Below are 27112 nucleotides of genomic sequence, written 5' to 3' on the forward strand. Positions count from 1 at the left end.
ATCACCATCTAATGAATTTTAGTAGCAAGAATGGGTCATCATTATCTCGTTCTTGTTCAAAGTAACTGATTAGAGATGCAATCTGTTCTACCGGATTTCAAAACAAGCAAAGCATTAAAATAACGTTTGCCGGTTTATAATTGTTTTGATTAATTTTGCATACGTTTGACAATCGGACGACTTTGGCAGGCTATCTCGGTTACACGTTCGAAATTATCAGACAGCATTGTGTCTCTTTTTAACTAGAATAACTGGTCTGATTCTAAAACGAATTTACAAAATGCCACAGGCAATACATTAATCTTGATGGCGTAAATACAAAATTTCTTTGGATACATCGTACATTATTGGAAGCAGGCGTTTGAATCTATAAATTATCAATTGATAGACAATAAAATCACTATTTTTTGTCTTTTCTAGTATAAGAGGCTCTGAGATTATTCTGCAGAAAATTCCGCTGCTGTAGCTTTGACCTTGGAAGGTCTGCTATCTCTTATCAAAAATTAAGACTCGAACGTCATCCGTCAGTCTATGTGGTTGATGATCCCTTTCTCTAACATAAGTGTCAGAGTATGTTGAAGGCTTTCTGAGTTCTTCATTTTTCATATTGACTTAATTTACAACTTTCAGTTCATAAGTTTAGGGTAGGATAGGAACTGGAAAACTAGCTAAATGGGGAATAAGTCGGGTAGAAGATAGAAAAGTGCGATATTTTACTGTTTCTTTATTGACAATCCTTTGACAATAGCCAAAGCCAAGAGAAATCTATAGGGTTATGATTACAGCTATTTATAGTTATACGATTTGAGAAGACTTTCTAAATCACAGGCATCACAAAACCCTGATTGATGTTTTATTGATAATTAATTAATTTTTCTATTAATAAGCGTATATAAAATTAAGTAATAAATTAAGCGTTTGGTCAGATAGTTACGATAGTTTGATTTTTGGTTTGTGAAGCCCTTATATGAGGGATACTGGAGACAAGAAGCACTGGCAATGTCTAACTGAGAAAGTCAAAATGGGTATTACTTGGATAGATATCGACAAAATTTAACATAAGTTGTAACATATTTCTGTAGCTCATGATTAAGGCTGACCGCTATCAGCTCCATATCGACGTAATGCTAGTAGACCAATTGGTTCCAATTGTACTTCTGTATATTTGATGTGAACTGTGAACTGTTATGAAGTTCACAGTTTCAGCGATAGTGTCATCATTTATAACCTTCAAACAGTTAGATTATTTATGCTCTATTTATATTATATCTAACAGGTGTTCCGATATCGAATAATAAATATCCCACAAATTGCAATGCAGAACATATAAAATATCAGTTTTATCTCTAAATCTAGTGCTTTTTAAATTCAAAAGATGAAAATATTAGTTAATTGCTTGGATTTTCCGATGTCTATCGGTGAGAATGCAAGTTATCAATGTAAAAAACCGTTAAACAGCCCAACCTGACTCTAAAATTCGATGGTTTTTGGCATTTCTTTTTATAAATAACGGTTTTCCTTTTACTATTATTGAGCTATTCAGTGCATACAGATACTAGTTACAGGTCACTTAAAACTTTATTTTCGATATTCAGTAATTTTGTTGTTTGATTGGAATAAATCTGCTGCTGAAACATATCAAACATATTTCGAAACTTATGGTGATACTGCTCTGTCATATCCCTATTGCCAGTTTTTGTTTCACGATTCAAAAGTGGTAACTTTAATGTCAATGACAAAGAAAACAGTGGAGAATCAAAAAAGTTCAAAAACAATTCAAATTGTAAGGCTTATTAGACGAAAACACAGCTCAAATTCCCAAGGGCATTTCAGACCGACTGTCAGCAGCAAAGCCTGTGAAGAATATACTCTTGCAGCTCAAATGGAAAGCGTTCTCTCAATCATGACAATAATGGCTTTTTAAAAGAAAATATGATCAGAATACATGCAAGCACCTAATACATTAGAATAGTCTATTTTTCATCCATTTTTATTGTTGGGCAATTTATTAGGAATATTTACCAAATACCATAAGAAAATATAGATATAATATATATTTAATTAAAATATTATTTGTAGAATCCGAAGAGACCAAAGACATAGAGTTGACAGTCCAAACTCTGCACACCGTCACGTCTGCGCCACCCATCGAAATCAAAAAGAGACACAAGAAACTCTGCTGCATATTGTGACTACTAACCTGTTTAAATCCATTTAAAGTTAATTGCACAGCTTTTTCTGAAAGCGTAGAACCGTAGAAGGTACATGTAACTATTGTAAAGATTTAAAAAAAGGTACGAATCACCATCTAAAAACACGCAAATTTTAAATTTGGAACTTGTAGATAGTAGTGATGATGAGTCAATGGCCAAATTAGGATGTACTTATATTCAATCAATTAGTAATCACCTTAAGAAATTTGTCAATTTTTTTACATGAAAAAAGAACGAAACAATTTTCTAACAACGGATTTTTCATGGGCAGTTAGTTTTTCCATCATGGAGAATATTGTATTAAACCATTTTGAAAATGTTTTGCTTCTTAGAACCTTTAAATATTCCTAGGATGGAATAAATTACTGCTAGTCATTATTATTAAAATATTTATAAATGTTGAAATGCAACACTCTAAATTAAAGAGCGCATTGACAAAAAAAGACATTTTCTATGTATTAGATCACTTTTCTAGTCTTGTATATATAGAACATCAACGTCTTACACATCTATCCGCGTTTTCTGTACACATCTTCGTTCACAAGTACTTCAGTTGCTTTATCTATGATTACAATGATATTTTATTAAATTATTAATAAACACAGGAGTATTTAAAATCACTAACATTGCAACATAGTACTTCGTTTATATATGTGAATGACATTATCAAAAATAATAATCAAAACAAAGCAATATAACTGTTGGAGAGAAATAACTGAAATTCTTACAATAAATGTATTAGGATTTTACATTCCATAGAAAGTAGCGAATTATAGGTAGATTTATGTGGAATAAAACTTAGTTTAAATCGATGTATTCTATTTGATATTAAAAGAAAACAATAGTAGTTGAACAAAACGAATGAAAATATATCTAAAGCGTCTGAAACCGTTGGATTTTGACCTCAGTATTATGCCACCATAAAACTGTTTCATGTTACTGGTCATCTACGTTCCAGAGGTTAGGAAAAGTTTTCATTCGTTCGAAAAATTGTTTCCCATGAACCCAAACATTCTGGCTAAATATATAACTTAATGTAGATTAATTGTTTTAATTTATAACTCATTTTGTTATTTTAAGTTGAAGCAGATAACCTGATGTAGAAAGAGTTAATATTTTTTTATTGTAAATAAATTTCAAAAAACTGTAAATTGTTTTAATATACCTGATTTTAAATTATAGTATATGTGAGTGTACTTCTATTTATTATTCTACATCGTATATAGGAGATAAAAACGATAATGCGACGTAACTATCAAAATAATCAAGGATATTTATTATAAAGGATTCCTTATATATAAATCTGATAATACTATGGAAGACTAATAATTGAAATACCTTGGAAGCGTTGCTGAACCTCAAATCACCTCGTCTGTGTGAACAAATCTTGTTCCTTAATAACCAGCTGGCGAAACCGATATTTTACTGTGACATCAACATCAACTTCTACACCATTCAAAGAATTTTGTAAGTGTTTTGTTTAAAATTTTTCGGTACAATGTTTACACTAAAAATATACAGCCGAACATAGAACCTCTTCCTTTTTTGAAATCGGTTAAAAATAAAATTATACATTTCATACTATTGGAATTTGAAAACTACTTAATTAATAGCCTCTATGATATGTAAATTAGATTAGAAACATTACCGTTCAGCAGGCCATTATGCTCCTAAAGAATGTATGTCAACTAAAAGTGGTCCACACGAGACAACGGCCACAAAAACCTTTATTTGTTTTTTAAAAGTTTCCAGGCTACTGGTTATTCAAAAATTAGTTTAAAAAATTATTTGCTTTAAAATTAGTCTGGCCTCTCTTTTTTGAGGTGTTCTTCACTTGCATAACTTAGATATATAGCAGAGTATCGCCAAAAGTTTTCTCTAGGCCATGGATAAAAAAGCATGCTAAAGATGATCTTGTTATTGGCTTTGAATAATTCATGATACTTTCAAACGTCGTGTAATTAATTCTTGAAGAAACAATTATCGGGCTCCATTTTTTTTTAAAGAGTCTTCTAATTTTTTAAGCATCCAAATTTATCTTTACCTATTATTTCTTTCAAAGCACACTCAGCAATAAGTAATACTTCTGCTAAATACTCTTGAAAAGTATATTGAAATGAAAATAAATTTATTAAAAATGTTTTACTGTACAACATAAATTTTATTTAGCAACCCACCATTTCTAATTCAATCCAATTGATTTAAAATTTTAGTTTTCAAAACATCAAATAATTAAAGTATTTCTATTAGTAAAATTAAAAAAAAAACACAAATATATAATTATTACACCTTTCAAATAGACTATAAATTTAAAGGCAAGACAAATAAAACAAAAAGGATCAATGAATCATCTAGCCATAGTATAGTCCCATCAGTTTTGGAAATAAGGCAGAACCAATTAAGTGAAACTTTAATTGGTCACGTAACTGTTAACTAAATAAACTAGTCCTAAATTATATAAATTTGCATTTGAACAAAATTGTTACGTACGTACAATAGAATAATTGTGCACACATAAAACCATCAATTTATAGAAAATCCCCATTTTTATAAATAGAAAAAGACCAGAGATAGTGAATAATACATTTTAATAACACTTTAGCAAAATTATGACTAAAAATAATTAGCCTTAATCTCTCTTAAATTCCATACTGATAATTTTAGAATGAGTAAATCTTGGTAATGTACAATAGGAACCAATAAAATTGCATAAATAATATGTCAAATATTTGAATGAACCAGAATATAAGTTAATACTAAGTTATGACCAAAATTAAACACGAATATATACACTGAACAGCTAAATATCATAAAAATAATATATGATTAAGTATTAAAGTTCAGTTGAAATAATTATAAACCAACATCTCCCTTCAATATTTAATTATATAGTTATACGAAGGACTCCCACTATTTATTTTTAGTAACATAAAATATTAGTTTTATTAAGAATTTTGGCAAATGATACATTAATTCCGACAAACATATAACTTAATTTAATGTACATGTTCAAATTATATTTATATACATATATATAAAAATTAAACTACAGTATAGGAAGACATAAATGCAATAATTTGACTTAAACTAAAACAATTAGTTACTTAAATTATAGTTAGTAATGATAAAAAATTGAAGAGTACATTATTTAAACGGTACTTACATCCTGACTCAAAAAGTAGTAAATTAAAAGAAAGACTAACTGATACATAAATAACTTCCAACTACATATGATTGTTTTGCAAAACAATCTTCAAAAATGTTTTATTCTTCACAGCCTAATTTTTGCTAGTCCACATTAAACATATTCAAATAGATTGTTTTATCCCAAATCTTTGTGATTTGTAAATGACATTTAATCAGTTCACATGAAAAACTCTTGCGTAGAGTGCGATAGTGTAAGTCATGCATTTGGAGGCCTATCCAGGCAGCTGATTTCCAAAACACGCAATCCTCTCATAATGGGATCTGTCAATTTAAGACCCCTAGGTTCATATATCCTTTCATTTTGTTCAGCAATAAATTTTGAAACTTTCCTTAAACACTAAAATTAAGAGAACACTTATAATAAATGAAAATATATACTAATAAAGTGTATACTAATATAGTGTAAAATATATACCTTTTCATAATGTGTCTCCTTACAGATATAAATTAGATATGCCGTTAGACAAGCAAGACATCCTTCACAGTATGTTGAACAACTAGCCTCTTCAGCTTCAGCAAAATAAGCATTTAAGCGATTTATTGTTGCTTCAAAAGTTTGTCTTTCTAACTGTAAAAAAAATAAGTTAAATGAGGTTAGACACCAAATGGAAATAAAAATTACCCGCCCCTCTAGTTCAGGAGGAAAGCTGTTTTTAAATTTGACGATTGTTCCTTCACTATAATCCCTGGGAATAAAAACCTTTAAACACTGAGGCTGGGCCATTTGTTCAGTTTCTCCTGCTCTGCCCCCATTATTATAGTGATTACTCATAATGAAGCAATTCCTACCTAGAGTCACGCCTAAACAAAACAAAAACGCCGTGCTAAACTGCTATAGCCGCAATATATCCATGCGATTAATATATTTTCTTTTATTTCTGAAATAAATAGCACATTAATACTATAAAATAAGGACAATACTGAACGAAATTTGATGAACGAAGTTGACAATAAGCAGTAATGCTCTAATTATCCACCGCAGCGCCGCTTTATAATCGACACCATATATACGTTTTTATGTCTGGCGCATTCGCACTTTTTTGATAAATCAATAACAACATTTATAAAACCAAAAAGTGAGAGTTAAACAGTAAATTTGTATAATTATTTGCCAATTTAATTTTGAACTGTTTATTAAGGTTATTTTCCAATAAGTTACTTTCCAATATTGGGTCAAATATAACAGTAAAATATGAGTTTTAATTAAAATTTCCTTTTAATATTTATGCCGTAAAATTAAATGATCTTATTAATTTTGTTAGCCTAGTGTGATACTTTTTCATCCATAAATAAAGGTACAAGAAATGTTTGCTTAGTACTTGTAGTTGATAACCCTAACACAAATCGAGCTTATAATGCTCATTAATTTATTTATTGAGTTTTTGGTGCTAACGTTTCTACTGTGGAACGTTAGAGCCGATGAGTACACAAATCATCTTCAAAAGTATTGTAAAAAAACAAGAAAACCATTTTTCTGTGTGAAGTATCGAATCTTAAAAATAATCGACGATTTTGAATATGAGAGTCCTGATAGTGAAACAGTGAGATTAGTTAAAATTGAACCCAAAGTAGATAACACCTATGATTTAACGGCACCTCGTTATTTAGAAACCGATACAGAGTTAGAGAAAGTGATTAAGTTCTTCCAAAGAAAACTAGTGAGGTTTGCCAACACTCACGGATTTCAATTTCGTTTACCTGAAGGAGTGGAAATTATATCCTCAAGAGGAGTGAATAATTCCAACATAGTTCGACAAGAAATATCTACAGGTAGTGTTTTCATTTTGTTTAAAATCAAATTTTAATGTTCATGAATAATTATTAATTGTCGCACTATTGTTTATGCAGTGTGTACAGAATTTTTAACCTAAAAAATAGTTGACACTTGATGTTTTAAGTTTAGTAAAAGTGGTGTAATACGCCAGAGGTTACATGTTTTCGTTCTTATATATTTCTAAAAACAATATATTAAGCTTATTTTCACGGTTGATATAATTACTTCCTTAATCGTGGAAATAGAATGTCTGTTTTTACATTGTATAATATCAGAAATTTGTGGTTTTAAAATTTCATTAATATTGTTCGATATTCGAGAATACACCTAAATAACTGTTGGGTTTCTACGTAAAGTAACATTTTCGGGAAGGTCAAGTCAAATTTTGCGTCACGAATTTTATTCTAATATATTTTTAATAAATAACAGGTAAGTCCCCGGCCTACCATAGTTAAACAAATTTTTTTGGCAAAATTAATTTTTTAATTCAACATAATTCTCTTTAAGGGTTATTATAGCGACCCTCCAAGTTTTCTATACCATTTTTGTAGTCCTTTGCTTCAAAATAGGCCTCAGTTTTGGCGATCGTCTCTTCATCCGACGAAAATTTCTTCTCATCGAGCAATATGTTAAGGTCTGAGAAGAGAAAAGAGCCGCGGGTGACCAGATCTGGGGAAGAAGGTAGATGATGAAGCAATTCGAAGCCCAATTTATGAATTTTTGTCATTGTTTTCACTGACTTGTGACACAAGCAGCACTTTCTTTTTCTTCAAATGCGGCCTTTTTTCGATGATTTCATCCTTCAAACGGTCCAATAACGCTATGTAATAGTCGCTGTTGATGGTTCTTCCTTTTTCAAGGTAGCCTATGAAAATTATTCCATGCGCATCCCAAAATACAGACGCCATAACCTTGCCAGCCGACTGTTGCGTTTTCCCACGCTTTGGAGCGGGTTCATCGTGTGCAATCCACTTTGATGACTATCGATTGGACTTCGGAGTGAAATGATGGAGCCATGTTTCATCCATTGTCACATATCGACTCAAAAACTCGGCTTATTTATTACGCTTGATGATCAACTCATCGTTGTTTTTGGTCAAAAGTGAGCTCGCGCGACACTGACTTTACACAGAGATTGCTTATACCCAAATATTCGTGAATGATATAATGTACACGTTCAGTCGATATCTTTGGAGTGTCTGTTATTTCATTCAATTTCAATTTACGGTCATAGAAAATCATTTTGTCGATGTTTTAAATGTTTTCGTTCGTAACAACCTCTTTTGGGCTCCCACTGCGTTTACCGTCTTCAGTGCTCATTTCACCACGTCTAAACTTAGCATACCAATCCTTGATGGTTGATTTTCCTGGGGCAGTGTCCGGAAACTGGGCATCAAACCAAGTTTTTTCTTTAACTGTACTTTTTCCCTTCAAAAAGTAATATCTTATCAACACGCTAAATTCCTTTTTATCCACTTTTTTTCGCAATAACAAAAGTTGCTTCACCCAAATGCCATAATTCACATATTAATGATCCGTCAGCTGTCAAATTTATACACGCTTCTTTTGAGGATTAGGGCTAACTAACAAACATATGGATTTAATTCTAGTAGCGCGCCATCTATGTGTCAGGACGGGGAATTTTGAATTGACCTGTTATTATGATCTTAATTCTAATTTGAGTTAGGCGATATATAGATGACATATTAATAAGCTTACTTGCTAATAAAATTTTATAGCACGTGTAATTATAATTAGCAAATCAGTTTTTGACATTATTTTTATTGTCAACTAGCTGACCCGACAGACTTCGTCCTGTCAAAAAGATTTGTAATGTGGCAGTTTTTGTGCCTACGTATTTTAAAAAATTCTCCTGAACAGAACCATCACCCTGGTGATAGGGCGTTGTGAATAAAAAATAATTAAATAAAACATATATAAGGATTGAAAAGTAAGTAATCGCTTTATTGTTAATCATGTGAATCATAATTATTATTATTATTATCATTATATTGCTTTGTGGTATACGATGTTTTTTGTTTGATTACCTGGCGCATAGATAAACAAATCTGATGGTTTTCCAACACGGGAACAGGCAACATACAATTGACCATGTGAGAAACATGGGTTTTCTAGATTAATACCACAAACACTTAATGATTGCCCCTGGGACTTGTTTATAGTCATAGCAAAAGCAAGCCGTCAACATGTCTATAGGAAATTTGCCATTACCAATGTCAATGAGTTGTTTAGAGAATATGTTTCCAGATTGGTTATTTTGCAACTCGACACGCATATTCTTGCTTAAATGAAGTACTTTAACATGTTTCCACAAATTGGAGGACTTTAGACATGCATTGAGTTCATCAGCTGGCGTTGATCGTGGAATCACTGGCAATGTTTGACGAAAATCTCCTGCTAATAAAATCATTGCACCACCAAATCGGTTATTATTGCTACGTAGATCTTTTAAGGTTCTGTCTAAAGCCTCCAAAGATTTTTTATGTGCCATCGTGCATTCATCCCAAACAATCAATTTACATTGCTGCAAAACCTTTGCCATTGCAGAGTTCTTCGAAACGTTGCAGGTTGGAGTTTCATTGCTTTGCATATTTAATGGCAATTTTAGTGCTGAATGGGCTGTTCGACCACCTTCAAGCAAAGTTGCTGCGATTCCCGACGAAGCGAGTGCAAGTGCAATTTTATTTTGTGAGCGAATTGTTGCTAATATTAATGAAATAAAAAAAGTTTTTCCTGTACCACCAGGTGCATCTAAGAAATAAATCCCTCCAGTTTCATCATTTGTTACTTTCATAAGAGTTTCAAATACATACTTCTGTTGTTCATTTAACAGTGGAAGATTTGTTTGAATTTATTCTTTCAAAGCGTTGAGATCATACAGTCTTTCTCGATGCAACTCTTGGTTAAAAGCGTCATGCATTGGACGATTGGGCGCGGTCAGGCCTAATTGAATTAATAGTTTGTTTGACATTATCAAGCACATGTCCTCAATTGAAATCAATGCTTCATTGTAAATTTCTTCACTGATTTGTATATTTGGATTTCCCATTCTATTCCGTATTTGATACAAAATATCATCACACATATAATCTTTGTACTTGATCCACAAATCAATTGGGTTTGATGGGAAGCATGTAGATATGATTATAGAAAACAATGTTCGTATTTGATGAGTGTGTGATGATATTACAGCATCATTGAGAGTTTGATCCCAATGAGCGTCATTTTCAAGCAATTGCAAACGTTGACAGGCTTCTCTGTAGGATCCACACAATTCACCATCAACAGTTCGTAACTATTAGAATGATGTTGGGCCACGTACATTGACTAATAGCAGTCGTAAATAAAAACATTCATCATTGCTTGGATGTACTGAATAAATCCGGCCAATCGCATCGGTGGAATATACATCTGTATATCCTGGAACTGGTTTTCCTTGTTTCCGTCGTATAAATCTCCTTGAGGATTGATTCCAGGTATAATATTTTGGCATTTCAGAATATAGCAATGTTTGTGCGAAATCATCGTTTTGGCATGTCTCAAAAAAACTGGTTAATGTAGTAGATGGTGGCTGAGCAGCTCTTTGTACTGCGTTCTGTGCTGTAAAATACACTCTTTGTCCATTTTCTAAATGCACAGCTAAGTGAACAACAGAAGGGTGTCTCTCATGAATAGGAAAAGAAAATATTCGCCAAACTGCTTCATTACTACTGACATAGCGGCCCATTTGGTATTGGGTAACTTCATCATTAGAATTCTCTGCACCAATTTCAATCACAGCCATATCACTCCCTTTGCTTACATATTTGCAAATGTATTTAATCGATTTCACTGAATGGCAAGATTCAACGTTGATGTGTGCTTTGAATGTCTTTGATAAAATGGGTGAATATGGAACAATCCAACGATTATCTATTTCAATATCTTGTTGATTTAATTTGACAATTGTTGATTTTCCATTGTCTGCTGTCGATCTGCGACGATACAATGGATAACCGTCATTACCAGTAATTGTTTCCGATATTAATGTCCGTGGATATCGTTTTGAACATTTACCATCCATCATACACGGTGAATTTTGATTAAGAGTTCCACAGGGACCATGTATCATGTTTTTGATAACTACCTCATGCAATCCAGGATCTACTTGTACATTAGGGATTTCAGCTGATATCACTGCATCAACTTCATTTGGCCTTATCTTTTCAACCAACCAAATCAAAATGTGTGCATGTGGCAATCCTCGTTTCTGCCACTCCACAGAATACATCCAGCAGCGTGTCTCACCAAACACATTATGTTTTACGATGAAATTCATTAAAGATTTCAACTTTTGTCTAAAGACTCTGGCTGTAATATCATGACGATCAATGGATGATTTCCCAGGTAATAACTCCTGCTTAATTTCTATCCATTGCGGATTGCATGTAAATGTGATGAACAAATCTGCTGTACCATAATGACGAACATACGACATGGCATCTTGAGCATATTCGTGCATATGCCGAGGGCTTCCGATGTATGTTGCTGGAAGAATAGTCATCCGACCGACATTCTGTGCATTTCCATCAGTATTAATCGCATCTCGAAGGTGAATATACTCTTCAGATCGGAGTTTGGTTTGATTCAACCTGATGAATGTTAATCTCTCCGTTTCAATTTTAACATACATGTCAACAACATATTTGTGATATAATCGCCGACATTTCAATATGCGATTATCTGCATTTTCCCGAATCATTAGGCGGTATGAATAATAGTTCATTGAACTGACTTTTTTGTTGGTTTCAGAACCTGTAAACAGATTTTGTTTTAATAACATTCAAATATAAAATTAAAATACATAATATAGTGACTGAGATATTATCGCCATAGCTAAACTAATATTTTAGTTACCTGTAATGGGATTTATCATTTTTATTGATAAATCGTAGCCATCTTCACCTTGCCAAAATATAATGGGATATTGCAGTGCATCATATGAGCGGTGTGTTTCCTTTATAGGTTGTAATTGAAAATTCCGACGATGTAAAACAATATCACGGGATTCCAAGTTTTCTCCAACTACAACGATAGCAACTTCATCAATAGTTGGTGCATTAAAACGTCTTGTATGTTGACCTGCAGGTGTTTTATCAGCTCTGATTACAATTTTGTGATTATCGGATGGCATCAGATCCAGGGCAGTTTTAAACAATATAATCAATTGATTGTGTTGATGAAATAAAGTTTGTAATTGTTCTACAATAGACCTCTTTACTAAATTGTTATGTGCACAACGCAGATCAACTTCTTGTGGTGAATTGCCCATAAAATAAATTTGCAGGAATTTGTTGTCGCTATCTGACACTGGTAACAGTGAACCTGCTCTGTGATATATTTGCCCTTGTATCTGTAAATAAAAAAAATATTATGGTGTGGTATAAATTAATGGATTGTCAATGATCAAACTTAAATAATATTTGATCTTAAAAAGTATATATTTAGTTTTAACTAATATCTATCAAATATAAAATATAATAAAAGTGTCACTGAAACTGAATCACCATATAATATGATGACTAAGTGATATATTTCGTAATGATTAAGAAATTGAAGATTAGTAACACATCTTAACTTTGGTGACAGAAAATTTTGTTCGCTAAAATAATTATGAGTAACTGCTATAATACATACCTTGAAAGTTGGCATAAAATTTTCCCGAACTGCATTTGTTGCCCCAAATGAAGTCATTTGAAAGCAATTGTTATATTGTTGAATATGTGTCAAAAAGTGTATAGAATCTGTTCCTATTCCTGAAACCAATGAGTACAATGGTTCTGGTGGTGGATCCAATTGTATCAATTTCACTTTACCATTTGCGCAACACAATCCATTGGCTTCGTTTTTGTATTTTAATGCCTTACAGTGTGAGCAAACCAAGTTCATAGAACCAATAACAACACATTGGTAGTTACTGTAGTCAATTGACACATCGTAACTGAAAGCAGCTGGATTCAAACTTGCGCGATTATTAGTTGAATGTCGCGCTCGCGCTTCACGCGAATCAAATATAAATTATTTTTTCACTAATCACGAACTAAACAAACACTAACTAACTAAACACTCTGCACAAAACACGATATACGAATTTGTTTCGTGTATCACTTGACAATTCATCTGTCATCTGTCAAAAGTCATCTGTAACAGACAACTTTTTTTTTAAAATTTGATATGACTTGAACTCAAATCCTTTTAAGCCGTACAAATTGTTTTATTTATTTAAAATTTGAATTAAATTTTAAACAAATAAAAAATTTTAAATAAATAAAACAATTCGTACGGATTAAAAGGATTTGAGTTCAAGTCATATCAAATTTAAAAAAAAAAAGTTGTCTGTTACAGATGACTTTTGACAGATGACAGATGAATTGTCAACTGATACACGAAACAAATTCAAACAAAAAGGGCTATTTTTAGGGTTTTTCCAGCAATAATTCTTTTTCTCGCCGTAAAAACCATCCCTGAACTTCAACGAACATTTTAAAAAAAGATTTGGCCAAATTGGTCCAGGCGTTGTTGAGTTATGCGCTTAGGAACATATTTTGCGATTCATTTTTATATATAAGATTAAACATTGACATTCTGCAATTAATCGTACTTCATTAATATCAATTACGGGTTTTAGTGGAAATGTTGACATTATATAATTAGTATATGACATTTGATTTATTCTAGAATATATAAGTGCATTACACAAGAATGAGGACATTAGATATATATGTCCACGCAGATAACTTTTGAGCACTATTGCTTTTCACGTACTACTTATGTGTATAGAAAAAACGACATGTTTTAGAATATCTAAGATATTTCAGAAAGTTTAGTGGCAAAATATTGGTTGCGGTATAGTTACTTGTCTGTTGAAAAAAACACAAAAAGTTAAATGACAGTTCTAGCAGCAATTAGTATAAAGTTTTAAATTTTTTCTTTTAAGTTTAAGAGATTATTGATTTATTGATATTGTTGATTTAAAACCTACCCAATGTGTGCATTTTCTGATGACTTTCAACTATTTCTTGATCTGAAACGTTAACGAAAACTAAAAGACTACTCGGTCTGTACTGTTTTTCAAGAAAACCCATAACAATAACGCAACCGCTTATGAATAGTTGCGTTGTTTTGGCACTTAAAAATAGATTAATAAAACCAACTACAAAACTTCCATAATAAATATTGAAATGAAACAAATATTTAGACAACCACAACAAAAACCGATTTCCGTAAGGAAATCAAATAATTTGGGCATATTCTGAGGCAAGTAAACGTTCTTCAATGAATCAGACAAGCCATGACTTTTTTCAATACTTAATAAGTTTCTGAATTTTGTTAAGATATGGGAGATGGACACTGGTTCCTCACATTTGGGACACAGATATCTCTCAGTTTGATCTATAAGGAATAAATGGGTAAATTTACAATCACCAATTAGCAGTTTTTTAATTGAATTTGTTTATATTTCCTTTCTAAGAAGACAACAGGAGAAAATAATTTCTTCCTAATGAGCCAAAGCTTGTTTTCCGTCATGGTCATACTACCAGGCTATATATATTACGATCTACAAATTGGAATTGGGATTTCTAATATTATGTATTTATAATTTGTTGATCATTCTAATAACTTCTTTGGCGAAGTTATTAGTCAATTCGTCCCCAGGTGTGAAACTGGGGATCTAGACAAATATGATGTTAAGGAAAATGCACGCAGAATCAGACTATATAAGCCATGCTTTAGCATGGCTATTAAGAGAGATTATCAGATTTAGGCTTTCGTATATTGGGAACAATTTGGCAGTCTGAAAAGTTCATTATCCGTATAAGCAAACCCAATATTTGGGATGGGATTTGGAGGAATTGTGTGTGTCCAATTTATTTTAATACTGTGTTTAAGTCCACATTTTGAGATTATATTCGGAGATATTGAGAAAATGTAAGTTATTAATAATATTGCCGTGATTAGCTACGACTTTTCTCATTTTCTGTTGGTACACGGATTCGTCCTTGAATATTTTATCCTCTTTTGATCCAAGAATAACTGATTTCTAACTAAGAAATGAAGTAGCGATCGGACAGGCCATGAGTCATCGGCCGAAATAAGTGGCATTTGGAAGGAATAATGGTTGTTAATGTAGCATGCGACTTAAGACTTTAAACTTAAGCATTTATATGTAGAATTTCATGAATTTTGTAGGATGTGTCGTGTAGCAAAATTATTTGATCGAATTTCGAAATAATCAAAACCAACCAATTTTCCAACTCAGACTTGGTGGTTCTTTTTTGACTGGGAAATTCATCCAGGGTTCCACAGGGTTCCTCACTCGCCTCGGTATCCAGTAAAATCCGGACTTTATGGGAATGACACTGCCTTTTTGCGCTCTTAACTGTATAAAAACATACGTCTTGAACTATAAGAGTATCTAAATATAAGTCTAATTAGTCAATCAGCGTTTTAAGATGATCTGCCCTAAGATGGAATAGTCTAAGAGCACTGATAATTACGAATAGTTTAAGAATGTTTCAAAAAATAAGTTATAGGAGCCGTAAAAATGTTTCTATTTAAATAGTCCTTAAATATCGTCCTTGAATAGGTTGTGCTAGTTTTGTTTAAAAGAACAATAAAAAGTTTTAAAAAATGCATAATTCATTAATGATAAAACATTTTGAATAAATTAGTTGCTAAAATATTAAATCTTTATTTTAAAGTAACACATGCTATCCATTTTTAATCGACTTCAAAAAAAAAAGAGGATGTTCTATGTTCGGCTGTATATTTTTTAAATGTATGTTCGTCGATTTTTCCGTGAATTATGAACCGATTGTCAAAATTATTTTTTTATTCAAAAGAGTACACTTCCGAGATGGTCCTATTGAAACCAAATCAGAATCTGATGGGGATAAGTGGGAGTGATATCGAGGGAAATCCTCAAATTTCAAAGGTACGTAAAAAGTTTTCACATATTTTTTTTATCTAAAAGAATCCGATATTTCTATATAATGTTATACCTGAACTGAAAAATCGGAAGTAGTTCAGTGTAAAAGCCATTCAGTTTGCTTTTAAATATATTAATTGGTCATAGATATATTTCAGGTCACTGTTTCTATTGTGTAAAGATTATAAAGTTAAGCTCACACGCGGCGGTCGCGGGTTCGATTCCCAACGGGAACAGCAACTTTTCTGTTCTAGTTTGGTTGGAACACTTGTCAAATCACCTAGACTAGGTAGCGGACCCCGGAGCCTGAAGCGTTCCTTATATTCAATCATTGTTTCTTTATTCCTATTTTTCCTCATACGGGCTGAACCTTTACTTTGGTTATCCATTGTAACACTTAATAAAATATCTGCTTTATTTATTGATATCTAACACTACAAAGAGAAAAATAAAATATTTTTAACAAAAAAATTGAACGGACTTCAAAATTAAAGAACTCACTAAAAAGTAAAAAATAATGAAATTAAAATTTATAATACAAAAAAAAAACGTTTTAAAATAAAACATGTATATAATAATCATTGTAATAACAAAGTAAAAATAAACAAAAACTTTAATTAACCTAAAAATCTACTACCCGCATTTTACATTCAATTATATACACACAATTTAGCTTAATACCAACCAGACCTATTTATCTATTTACAATAATTATTTTAACCAAACAATACAAAAATAATAATATAAATTTGTGACATATTTACAAAATTAAATTACGAACAAAACAAATCTACTTTGTTGCTCGACACCGACTTCTGATTAAAAATAATCTTAAGATAATAATTTATAATAATCTAAAAATAATCTTAATAATAAGTCGATAAATTTTTTTTTGTTAAATTTGATTACTGAAGTGATCTATTACATGTTAGGATAGTAATATAACTGAAATCATATAATAATACTCATTGCTCACGGGCAGATCGTTGACGTTTTAGTAGGTTAATAAAAAAAAATGTTAAATTATTAATTGCTCATCTACTCAGATGGTATGGTGATTTCAAAATTATTTTTATTGTATCTTGTATTATTAGTTTTAAATTACTTGTATTATACATATTTTAGTTTTAATGCAGACTAAGTATATATAAAACAACTAGATCTTTTAAACAATAAAGAGAGATAAAATAGTATAGAAACTAATTTAACAATGAGGCATATAAAAACAATATTTTATGTTCGTTATGAAGTAACTAAGGCAGTTCTTGAAGTTTATACATACTGAAATGTTTTCCTTGTGCACGTCTAAAGCACAAGTTCCAAAAACAAGCATGAGGGAGTGTTCTAAAATGCTCTAAAAGCTATTTTCGCTATTTAATATATTCAGTTATGCCCGCTAAAATAACTGACACATTTTCCGACTAACTTTTCCGATTGTTAAATTTGATTTTAGGGTAGCGTAAACAGAATTAAAAACATTGTTCCTTTTAATGTTTATTGACGATTCATTGAAATACATCAAGAAAACTAACAATTAGAAAAATTACTGTTTAGTGAAATTAGGGACTAAAAAGAGTACATTTTCTTTGGTATTGTTTCAGCTACCGCTGTAGCGTCCAGGTCTTGGAGGGACAAATGTTTTTCGCAAAATAACGGTGATTAAAAAAAAACTACATAAAATTGTAATTCAATCGGTCCTCCCATTCATGTCACTTGTCCGTGATATGATAAAATTCTTACTGTGGCAACATATTGCTACCAAACACTGGCAATATCATGGTATTCTGTCAGTCCTTTCATTAATATCGCCGGCCTGTGACATAGCGAAGTTCTTACTGTGACTAATATATTGCTGCCAAACACAGCCATATTACACCATGATCTTGCATCCATAAAATCAGCTAAAAAGACCTAGTCTGGGTCCAGTCGCCAAACCTCAACATAATTCAACAATTATTGCGAGTTTTAGAGCAAGGAAGGGAGCAGTTTTAGGAAAGTGAGGAATTGATTTTCATCTCCGATATCATTGAAACAACTGACAAATGTTTTGGTACAAGAAAGTGACAACGCTCCGTTGGAAACTATTTTAAGACACTAATTTTAAGAATTTATTTCGCGATCTATTATAGCTATTTTAAAAGTAAATAGTGTCTCAACTACTTATTAATAAATAAATATTGTATTTGGATTTTATGGTTCATATTATATTGTCCTGTATAATGAAAATTGTTTTGTATGGGTGTATTGTCAGCTAGTAAACCTTACGTGTATTGACCATATGCAATTATTCAAATAATATTCCACGTTGCTAAAGAGCTGGAATATATTTTTATTAATCTCCTAGAACGTCAACAATGTGCCCGTGGGCAATAAGTATTATTATATGATTTCACTTCAGTAAGCGATCTACTGTACAACTTATAATTTAAATCTTATTCTACATATTATCCTAACTTATTCTTAAACTATTCTAGCTTATTCTAGGGCTTATTAAATCTCACTCTATGCGTCTATTAATGGGTTCGTATGGTAGTTTATGTTTGAGCCTACGCACTTCACTGTCATCGCGCACATTTAACTATTTGGCGAGTGGATTGGAATGCTCTAATAGTCTTTCAGAGTACTTCCCACTAACACTTTGAATAACACTCGTTATGGGTTCTACGAAGATATCGCGCTGAATCAGTTTGTTAGACACGTAATATGGGGCATCGATGATAGCTCGCAACACTTTATTTTGGAACCTCTGGAGTATATTTATGTTAAATTTTCTAGTAGTACCCCACAGTTCAATACCATAGGTTCAAATGGACCTAAGTACTGACTTATACAGCAAAATCTTGTTATCTAATGATAATTTAGATTTATAGGTAGTTTACATTTGAGCCTACGCACTTCACTGTCATCGCGCACAACTGTTTGGCGAGTGCATTGGGATGCTCTAATAGTTTTTCAGAGTACTTCGCACTAACACTTCGAATAATACTCGTTATGGGTTCTACGGGGATATCGCGCTGAATCAGTTTGTTGTACACGTGATATGGAGCATCGACGAAGACTCGTAACACTTTATTTTGGAACCTCTGGAGGATATTTATGTTAAATTTTCTAGTAGTACCCTAGTAGTAGTTCTAGTAGATTTATGCCCTATCAGTCAGTACAGCCAAGTCAAACGTCGATCGAAATATAATCCGAGATATTTAACGTTGTCTGCTAGCGGAAGTTTATGATTATTCAATTTTACTGAGTGATATGTTCTTCTACAAAGGGTGATTGTCACATGGGTAGATTTTGTCTGGTTTGCTTCGATATGCCATATTTTCAATCACAATTTGACTTTCTTAAGATGCAGCTGAAAGTTTCTTGAGGATGATACTAGATCCTCGTGTCAATATAAAACCACTGTATCGTCAGCTTGTGTTGCAACAGTAGTGTTACTTGAGGTCGGTAGGTCACTTGTATGCAATAGATATAACAATGGGCCAAGAACACTGCCCTGCGGAACACCCGAATAAACTAGGTATATGTCATTGTATTCGTTACCCTGTTTGGCAATAAAATACCTAATAAAATGCCTAATAAATGAGGTGCGATTTCAGTAGTTGAAAGTGTGTATAGGGCAAAAGCTTTTTCAATTTAACATGCAGTCCAGTGTGCCACACCTTGTCGAATGCCTGAGAAATATCGAGAAATGCAGTGGAGTAATATTTTTATCGTTTTAGTTTTTGTTAATTTGGTTGACTAAAAAGAGCTGGAATTGAAATAAACATCTTAAATTATGTTACTATAGTAAATAAACTTTGTGAATGAGCATATGAGCTGATATGAATTAGATTTGAATATAACATAACAAATATCATGACAATCTAAAGATTTCTAAATATTAAAAAATCTTTTTTAATTAAATTTTCTAGATTAAATAGCCTCTCTGTCCTGATAGTTATATAGGGATACTCGAAATGAAATTGTATAGAACACTGAAATTGTTTCCAATTGTTAAGATATTTATGAAATTTACTTTTAATTATTAGATACTTGCACATATTATGATATTTTCGCATTTGAGGGCCTTTATTGAGAGAAATTGGTACAATATATGTATTCAAAATATTTTCCACCATTCTTTACAATTTTTTCGCATATTTCTTGTGATATGTTGAATGCTGTCGAAAGAAGGATGTTGCTTTGGCAGCGATCCAATCATTTATTCTACTTCAGTGTCGATGTGGATGATTCTTCCGGACTGATCCAGGATTTTTTGCATTTAAGGATGTCGTAGTCGAATCACTTTACATCGCTATTCATAACACTATACAGAAAACTCTTCATTTTTGTGTAGCACGCAATGAAACCGCGATTTAAGATTTTTCATTCCATTTTCCCATTTCAACCCGTGTTACGAATATGCACTATTGGAATATTTCCCAACAGATGTAAACATTAGAAAAAGTGTATTCATAAACTGCTAAACTGTTTGAAAGGTCTCTGAGTCTCTAATTCATGTTCTTTGCACTCTTTGGCTCCATAGGCTGTTTTTGTCACTGATATCAAAATTACCAAAACTTACAATTGGGTTATTACACAGTGGTACCACCATAAGTCTATAAAAGCATTTGAACGGCATAGGCGGAGATTTATTTAAATTAAAAAACAAAACTTATGAATGTAAAAATACTGTGTATGCACTCAATAATACTAATCGAAAAACTGTTTTTTTATGTAGAGAAATATCAAAATCATCGAGTTTCACAGTTAGGTTGCTTACAGTTATATCCCGCCTTTTCATCAATAAACATCGCTGATCTAAATACATGAAAGTAGCTAATATTTTCAAATAATTCTTAGTAAGTTGGTGTTTCAATATTGTGAACATTTAATTTTATTGAGTGTAGTGACCAGAAAATTAAAACAGATAAGTTGAGGTCATTTTCTATTATACCAATATAGGACTACTTCATTTCCAATATTCTATTCTATTGTTCCAGCTGCCCGTACTATCGAATCTCAATCTGATCAACGAAGAGGAAATAGGGGAAAGATCAAGGAAAAGAAAATCTTTATATTATCGGTGTTGATAATGGCCAAGCTGATCAAGATCAAATTCATAATGGCAATGGTCTTTTCCGTTTTACTCATTATCAAAAAAGTGATTCTCATTGCTGCCGTCACATTCCCGTCTGTGCTAAGTCACCTCAAGCAAGTTTGTCAGCAACACCATCAAAAAGCCCTCATCGCTGGAGAGACCAAGCCAAGTCATTCCTGGTTCGAGTAAGATTGTCTTGATGCTGTAAATACATAAAATACTAATTTGTGATTGATTTTTAGGTGGAAACAAGATAATGTTGACGGAAACTCATGGAAATAATAATAATATCCTTATTAGTTATATAATTGGTTTAAAATAAAAAATTAATTTTAACTCGATTTTTTATTTATCTGGTGTCTAGTGTTATGAAAATAATGGTTATAAATACAAAATAGTATTATGAGTATATAAAATCTGTGATAGGTTTCATTTGAATATTAATAGTTCTTAGTCAATCACAAATAATGATATACTTTATTTTCAATTTTCGTCAACTAATTCGAACTGTTTCAGATTCTTCTCGAAAAAAACCTCATTTCGGTCATCTTAAGCCACAGGACAAGAAATTGTTGGAGTATGTTATACCGGTGATTCTACTTATTCAACTTTATCTCGTTAAAATGGGATTCCACACTCTTCTCTTTGGTTTAGTTGTACTGAAAACGTTGTTGGTGAAGGCGGCGTTCTGGCTGCCTTATTTGGCATATCAAGTTAAATCGTCCTGTTTGAGAGAAGGTCTATTAAAGGAAATCTGGAACGGTTTCTGGAAACGACAGATGAATCTGGATTCTAATCAGCAGTATTCGAAAAATTTATAATTATATCGATTAAATTCATATTAATTCACAGTTGTTTTATTATAGAATAGCTTTGAAATTGTTAATGCCAAAAATATCTTAAGTACATAAAAGTCAGGCTAAAGGTCATCGATTAAAGTACATATGAATAAGTTCGCGGTACCGGTTTTTTTTTCGAAAAAAAAACTAATTAATTTTAAAGAAGATGCAAGAATTTATTTATTCAAACATTGCCCGTTTCATTCTACACATCTTGCCCGCCTTTCAGGCAATTTATGGATCCCATCCCAAAAAAAATGTTTGTCCTTTGAGGAAAACCATATTTCGAGATATTTTCTAACTTCTTCGAAATTGGCGAAGTGCTGCCCTGGATGCGCGTGTCTCATTGATGCCAAAAGTGGATCGTCGGACGGGGGAGGGTCTGTAGAGTACGGCGTGTACGATAATATGTCCCATCCAGGTGCTTTCAATGCCTCCTTAACTGGATTTGTTTTATGAGACGGTGAGTTATCGCGGTGTAAAATCACTTTATCGTGTTTTTGGACCCATTGTGGTCCTTTTTCGATCTATGCATAGCTCAAATTGATTATATTGTGTCTGTAGCGAGGACTATTAACTATTTACAAGGTTTCGACAGTTTGTAATGCACCACGCCACTCTGGCGCTACCAAACACGGAGCATTGTCTTGCGACCAAAACGATTTGGCCTTGAAGTCGATCGGCGGGCTTCGCCAGGAAGGTAAGCATGATTTTTTACGCTCAGAGTTTTCAAAATAAATCCATTTTTCATCACCCCTCACTATTCGATGCAGAAATCACTTCCTACCATACCTTTGAAGCAGCATTTCACAGACGATATTTCAATTTTCCACTTACCCACCATTCAATTGATATGGCACTCATCTTACCGTGTTTTCAACTTCCCCATTGCTCGTAAATCGTTGGTCGTCTTTTGTGACACATTTAACGCCTCTGTAAATTGGATTTCAGTTTGGGTTGCTTTTTCATCCTATAACTCTTGCAGTTTCGCATCTTCAAACTTTTTCGATCTACCAGAACGTTCTCTGTCTTGCACATCGAGATCGTCACTTTTGAATCTTCCAAACCACGCCTCACGTGTTTTTAAGGTCAGAGCATGCCCACCGTAAATTTCTATCAGGAAACGATGACTTTCAGCGGTATTTTTTCTTTTGGTTAAATAAGAAAAGTTATGCGAGGCGCAAATGTACGTTTTCAAGCAATAAACTTGACAATTTCAAAGAGACATGACAACGACTATGACGGTGTTACTTTTGCAAAATATAACATGTATAGTTTTGAATCTTGATGTCAGTAGAATAAAATGAGATATGGTTCAAATAATAACATTGCATCTTAAGCCTAGCGACATCTGTTCTTGAAATTTTGAAATTTCTGGTACACCTAGTAAAAGCATAACTATTAAACATAAAAAAAATATTACAATCAGTTCGATGTAGTAAAAACATCAAATTATAGGGCAAAAAATGTATTATACTCATCCTCAGGTCTGAAGAAAATCTAGGCAGAATGTAAATTGGTAAAAGGGCTCAGAGAACTTGTTGGAAAACCTCAAAAAATACAAAGCATATCAGGTGAGTAGGGCTACACTTCATAAATTCAACCTATGTTGGTCAAAAAGATAGATATAATATCATTGTCCTCAATTTGAAAGCCTTCACTTTTAATTGGTATCTATTGCAATTATTCAGGCATACTTTATCGGCAGAATAATATAGAGAGCAGACTGTTTAATTTAAGTGTCAGTGTACAGCTGAGTTACGTGCACTTGAAGGCTTCAATTTTAGAAGGAATAGTTGGTAACTACGAATTCCGACGAGTCTCTTGCAGAGAACTTGGTTGATTCCCCCTGAAGTCCACATAACACTGCTGTAGATGGCGCGCATGTATGTTTGTTTTTAAGGTCGTGGCTTATGTGTTAGCTGGGTCCTTTAATAACAGTGTGGCATAGTTTTCGCCAGGAGCGCATGTTTCACGCACGTGCTACGATCATGAGTGAACGTCAAGTGCCGACTGCCGTAGCGCAACGTATTGTAATTCGTTTTTTAGTGTGAAAAAGCGTTAAAAAGACGGAAATTTTTCTGCGCTTGCAAAATCAGTTCGATAGTGAGTGCCTGAGTAGAGCTGTCGTGTTTAAATGAGCCAAATCATTCAAGGATAGCCGCAAAAACTATCGAGAATGAGCCGCATAGCCGTCGATCGCGAACTAGTATCACACCAGACAACATTCGCCACGTAGAAAAACTGATTTTGGAGGACCGTAGGATGAATGTTCGGGACATTTCGGCTAACCCTTGAAGTGCGAGCAAAAATTTACGCTGTTGAAAGTTTGTCGTCGCTTGCTGATGCGATACGAGGCGGAGGTGGACGGTTTTTTTAACGCGAATCTTCACTACAGGCGCGACATGGGTGCACTATTACACTCCCGAAAGCAAGATGTCGTCTAAAGAGTGCAGGAGGAAGGAGGAAGGGGCGCCAGTCAAAGCGAATACAACCAGGTCTGCGGGTAAGATTCTGTGGAACCGGCGGAGCGTGCTGTATGTCGGTTTCCTGTGTACCATTAATGCTGCATACTACTCTAGCCATCTGAAAACAAACACATGGAAACACGGTTATCGCTCGAAACGGACGAGCATTCCAGCACGAAGTGCGATTCTTCTCCAGAATAACGCGTGCCCTCATACCGCGCGTTTCGCGCTCGATACAATATCGAAATTAGGGTGGGAGGTACTGGAACATCCTTCCAACAGGCCGGATATATAACCCTGCGACTACTACATCTTTGGATCACTGAAAGAAGCCCTCGGAGGTCAAATATTCAATACCGATGACGAAGTAAAGGAGGTCGTGCGCACATGGCTGTCCGAGTTGCCCAAGGAATTCTTCGAAACTTTCGGGAAGATCGACAGAATCCGTAACTAGTGAGGGGAAGTACCTAGAAAAACTAAAAATTTTTGTAATTGTTTTCAATAGTAAATAAACATGTCAGTGTATTTGTCTCGATCATATTTAAACCACCCTCGTATTACGGAGATGTCATCGCCGATATCATAAACAACCAAAGATGCCGTGATGGTGAACTAATTCCCAATGAAAATTTGTGTCTTAGCGCCAATTTTGTTGTTAATAAAATTATGCAAAACTCTTCCAGCTCTTAATTCATGACGTTCTAGTTCGTATTTTAGCTGAGTCGGAAAATGTTTGCAGTTTCTCGTCTTCGAACGTCTTTGATAATATTAAGCGTTCTTCATTACTGACATCGAAACTTTCTGTAGAGTTTAAACACATTATTTGCGACCGTAACGATAGCGACAGGTATTGTAAAGTCTGTATTCATACGGGCAAGAGCAGGGCCTTTGAAATGGTTAGATTAATGAGCTATATTAAATTGAGGTTAATTAATAAGCTTGAATATCGATCTAATTTATATACTTGTCTAGTCTAGCGAGAGAAAGAAACCATATTAAACAATATATCATATAGATCAAATATATGTTGTGCGTAATATTTTTAATGACTGAAGCTAAATATAACTTAGCTTATATACAAGGTGAAGCATAATTATTACTAAGATGCATGATGCGTTTATTGTTGAATGTCTTTATTGTGGTTAGACTACGTTTACTTTTCCTATATTTGATCTTCGTTTTCCCCGCCTCAACAACTTCAAATTAATTGTATTTGTACTACAAAACGAATAATGTGGTAAATCACAAATTTATCAAATGAATCAATTTATTGAAATTTTAGTCAACGAATTGTTGAATGAATGTTTTACTTATAATGTTTTGACTACAGGTTTGAGCTCATCTTATTATGTGGACTAGCTTCATTTAAGCGAATATGACAATCAACAATACATTAAATCTTGGAGAAAGGAAAATTCTCATTTTCTGAAGTTTATATGGAATTATGTAACTATGCCGAAAGACTTGCCAAACATTAAGAATACCAATCAGAGCGAATTACGTTAGTTCCATGTAATCTGATGCAGATGACATTTTGTTTTGTTCTTCGAAAATCTGTGTATTTTCTTTATTATTTTTACCTGCATTCATAGATTCTCTATGGTTTCTAAATATTAGTTATTTAGTTTTCGAATTCTCACAAAAAAAGCTAGCTAGCTAGCTAGTTTATCAGCCAAGATATGTTATTGTAATTACGTTTTAAAGTCTAATGCAATAGATATATGCGCTAAAATCGGTCCGGAATACAAGACCCATGCAATGTCAAATAGTAGACATGGTAATAAGACTTGACTGATGCATTGATAATGGAGGAAAAAATCTCAAATACACTGGTCATGAAACAGAGAAAATTGATGGAGGATGAAGCGAGAATTACTAAACCAGTACGACACTGAGGAAAAAAAATGTCCTAATATTTTATAAAACAATCCCATGAGAGTAGAACCATGTGTAGGAATCTGTGAAACTAGAAACATAAGTATATGTATATTAGGTATACAAAATAGGTACCCAACTGAACATCTCTATACTCCACTACAAATACATTTTACTGGAGTTTGCAGAGGTTACTTCTGTGATATATATATATATCATATATAGACTTTAGAATAAGCTTTAGAGTAAGACTAATTATATATATATATATATATATATATATATATATATATATATATATATATATATATATATATAATACTATATATATATATATATAATTAGTCTTACTCTAAAGCTTATTCTAAAGTCTATATATGTGCAATAATCAAATTAGATGGTGTTAAACGTTGCACTTCGCTATCACGTCGCATATTTAATTGATTAGCTAATACATAGGGATGCACTAATACTCTTTAGAAGTACTTCACACAAACACGTTGAATTACACTCGTTATGGGTTCTAGAGGAACATCGCGTTGTATCACTTCATTTGAAACATACCACGTACCATCAGCAATGGCATGCAACACTTTATTTTTTTATTTGTTTAACTTTTTTGGTCGTTAATTTTTCATGCGGTAAGTCCATTTGAAATTGTGAA

General features: G+C 32.8%; 4 protein-coding genes across 4 annotated transcripts in view; 2 read left to right on the forward strand and 2 right to left on the reverse strand.

Moving 5' to 3' along the window:
* The window catches only part of Pde6 (Phosphodiesterase 6), a 221019-nt gene extending 218687 nt beyond the window's left edge, over positions 1 to 2332 (forward strand). Inside the window, exon 14 of the mRNA XM_076409732.1 lies at positions 2080 to 2332. Coding sequence (XP_076265847.1) covers positions 2080 to 2192 — 113 coding nt within the window. The 3' untranslated portion in view covers positions 2193 to 2332. The remainder of the gene's footprint in view (positions 1 to 2079) is intronic.
* A 1987-nt stretch (positions 2333 to 4319) lies between these two features.
* LOC143199729 (golgin subfamily A member 7) lies at positions 4320 to 6373 on the reverse strand. Its single transcript, XM_076409735.1, has 3 exons — positions 6043 to 6373; positions 5836 to 5988; positions 4320 to 5757 (listed from the first exon to the last, which is right to left on the reverse strand). The coding sequence occupies exons 1-3, from the start codon at positions 6190 to 6192 to the stop codon at positions 5617 to 5619; spliced, it is 444 nt and encodes a 147-aa protein (XP_076265850.1). The 5' UTR covers positions 6193 to 6373; the 3' UTR covers positions 4320 to 5616.
* Positions 6374 to 6775: 402 nt separating this feature from the next.
* Positions 6776 to 21602, forward strand: LOC143200209 (uncharacterized). The gene is made up of 3 exons (XM_076410608.1): positions 6776 to 7190; positions 21169 to 21451; positions 21509 to 21602. The coding sequence occupies exons 1-3, from the start codon at positions 6776 to 6778 to the stop codon at positions 21546 to 21548; spliced, it is 738 nt and encodes a 245-aa protein (XP_076266723.1). The 3' UTR covers positions 21549 to 21602.
* LOC143199563 (uncharacterized) lies at positions 10367 to 12425 on the reverse strand. The gene is made up of 3 exons (XM_076409451.1): positions 12337 to 12425; positions 12112 to 12279; positions 10367 to 12009 (listed from the first exon to the last, which is right to left on the reverse strand). The coding sequence occupies exons 1-3, from the start codon at positions 12386 to 12388 to the stop codon at positions 10514 to 10516; spliced, it is 1716 nt and encodes a 571-aa protein (XP_076265566.1). The 5' UTR covers positions 12389 to 12425; the 3' UTR covers positions 10367 to 10513.
* Positions 21603 to 27112: the final 5510 nt, after the last annotated feature.

The sequence above is a fragment of the Rhynchophorus ferrugineus genome, unplaced genomic scaffold (genome assembly GCF_030347505.1).
Source record: "Rhynchophorus ferrugineus isolate W39M unplaced genomic scaffold, kcgeb_rfMv2 rfM7, whole genome shotgun sequence".
NCBI classification, from domain to species: Eukaryota; Metazoa; Arthropoda; class Insecta; order Coleoptera; family Curculionidae; genus Rhynchophorus; species Rhynchophorus ferrugineus.

Coding starts and splice junctions, on each gene's coding strand:
- LOC143199729 (XM_076409735.1), bottom strand. CDS start 6,192: ATGAGTAATCACTATAATAATGGGGGCAGAGCAGGAGAAACTGAACAA. Junction 5,989..6,042: donor CTCCTGAACTAGAGGGGCGG/GTAATTTTTATT, acceptor TTTTTTTTACAG/TTAGAAAGACAAACTTTTGA. Junction 5,758..5,835: donor AGGAGACACATTATGAAAAG/GTATATATTTTA, acceptor TCTTAATTTTAG/TGTTTAAGGAAAGTTTCAAA.
- LOC143200209 (XM_076410608.1), top strand. CDS start 6,776: ATGCTCATTAATTTATTTATTGAGTTTTTGGTGCTAACGTTTCTACTG. Junction 7,191..21,168: donor TCGACAAGAAATATCTACAG/GTAGTGTTTTCA, acceptor CTATTGTTCCAG/CTGCCCGTACTATCGAATCT. Junction 21,452..21,508: donor CCAAGTCATTCCTGGTTCGA/GTAAGATTGTCT, acceptor ATTGATTTTTAG/GTGGAAACAAGATAATGTTG.
- LOC143199563 (XM_076409451.1), bottom strand. CDS start 12,388: ATGCCATCCGATAATCACAAAATTGTAATCAGAGCTGATAAAACACCT. Junction 12,280..12,336: donor AGCTGATAAAACACCTGCAG/GTCAACATACAA, acceptor CTATCGTTGTAG/TTGGAGAAAACTTGGAATCC. Junction 12,010..12,111: donor AATGATAAATCCCATTACAG/GTAACTAAAATA, acceptor ATCTGTTTACAG/GTTCTGAAACCAACAAAAAA.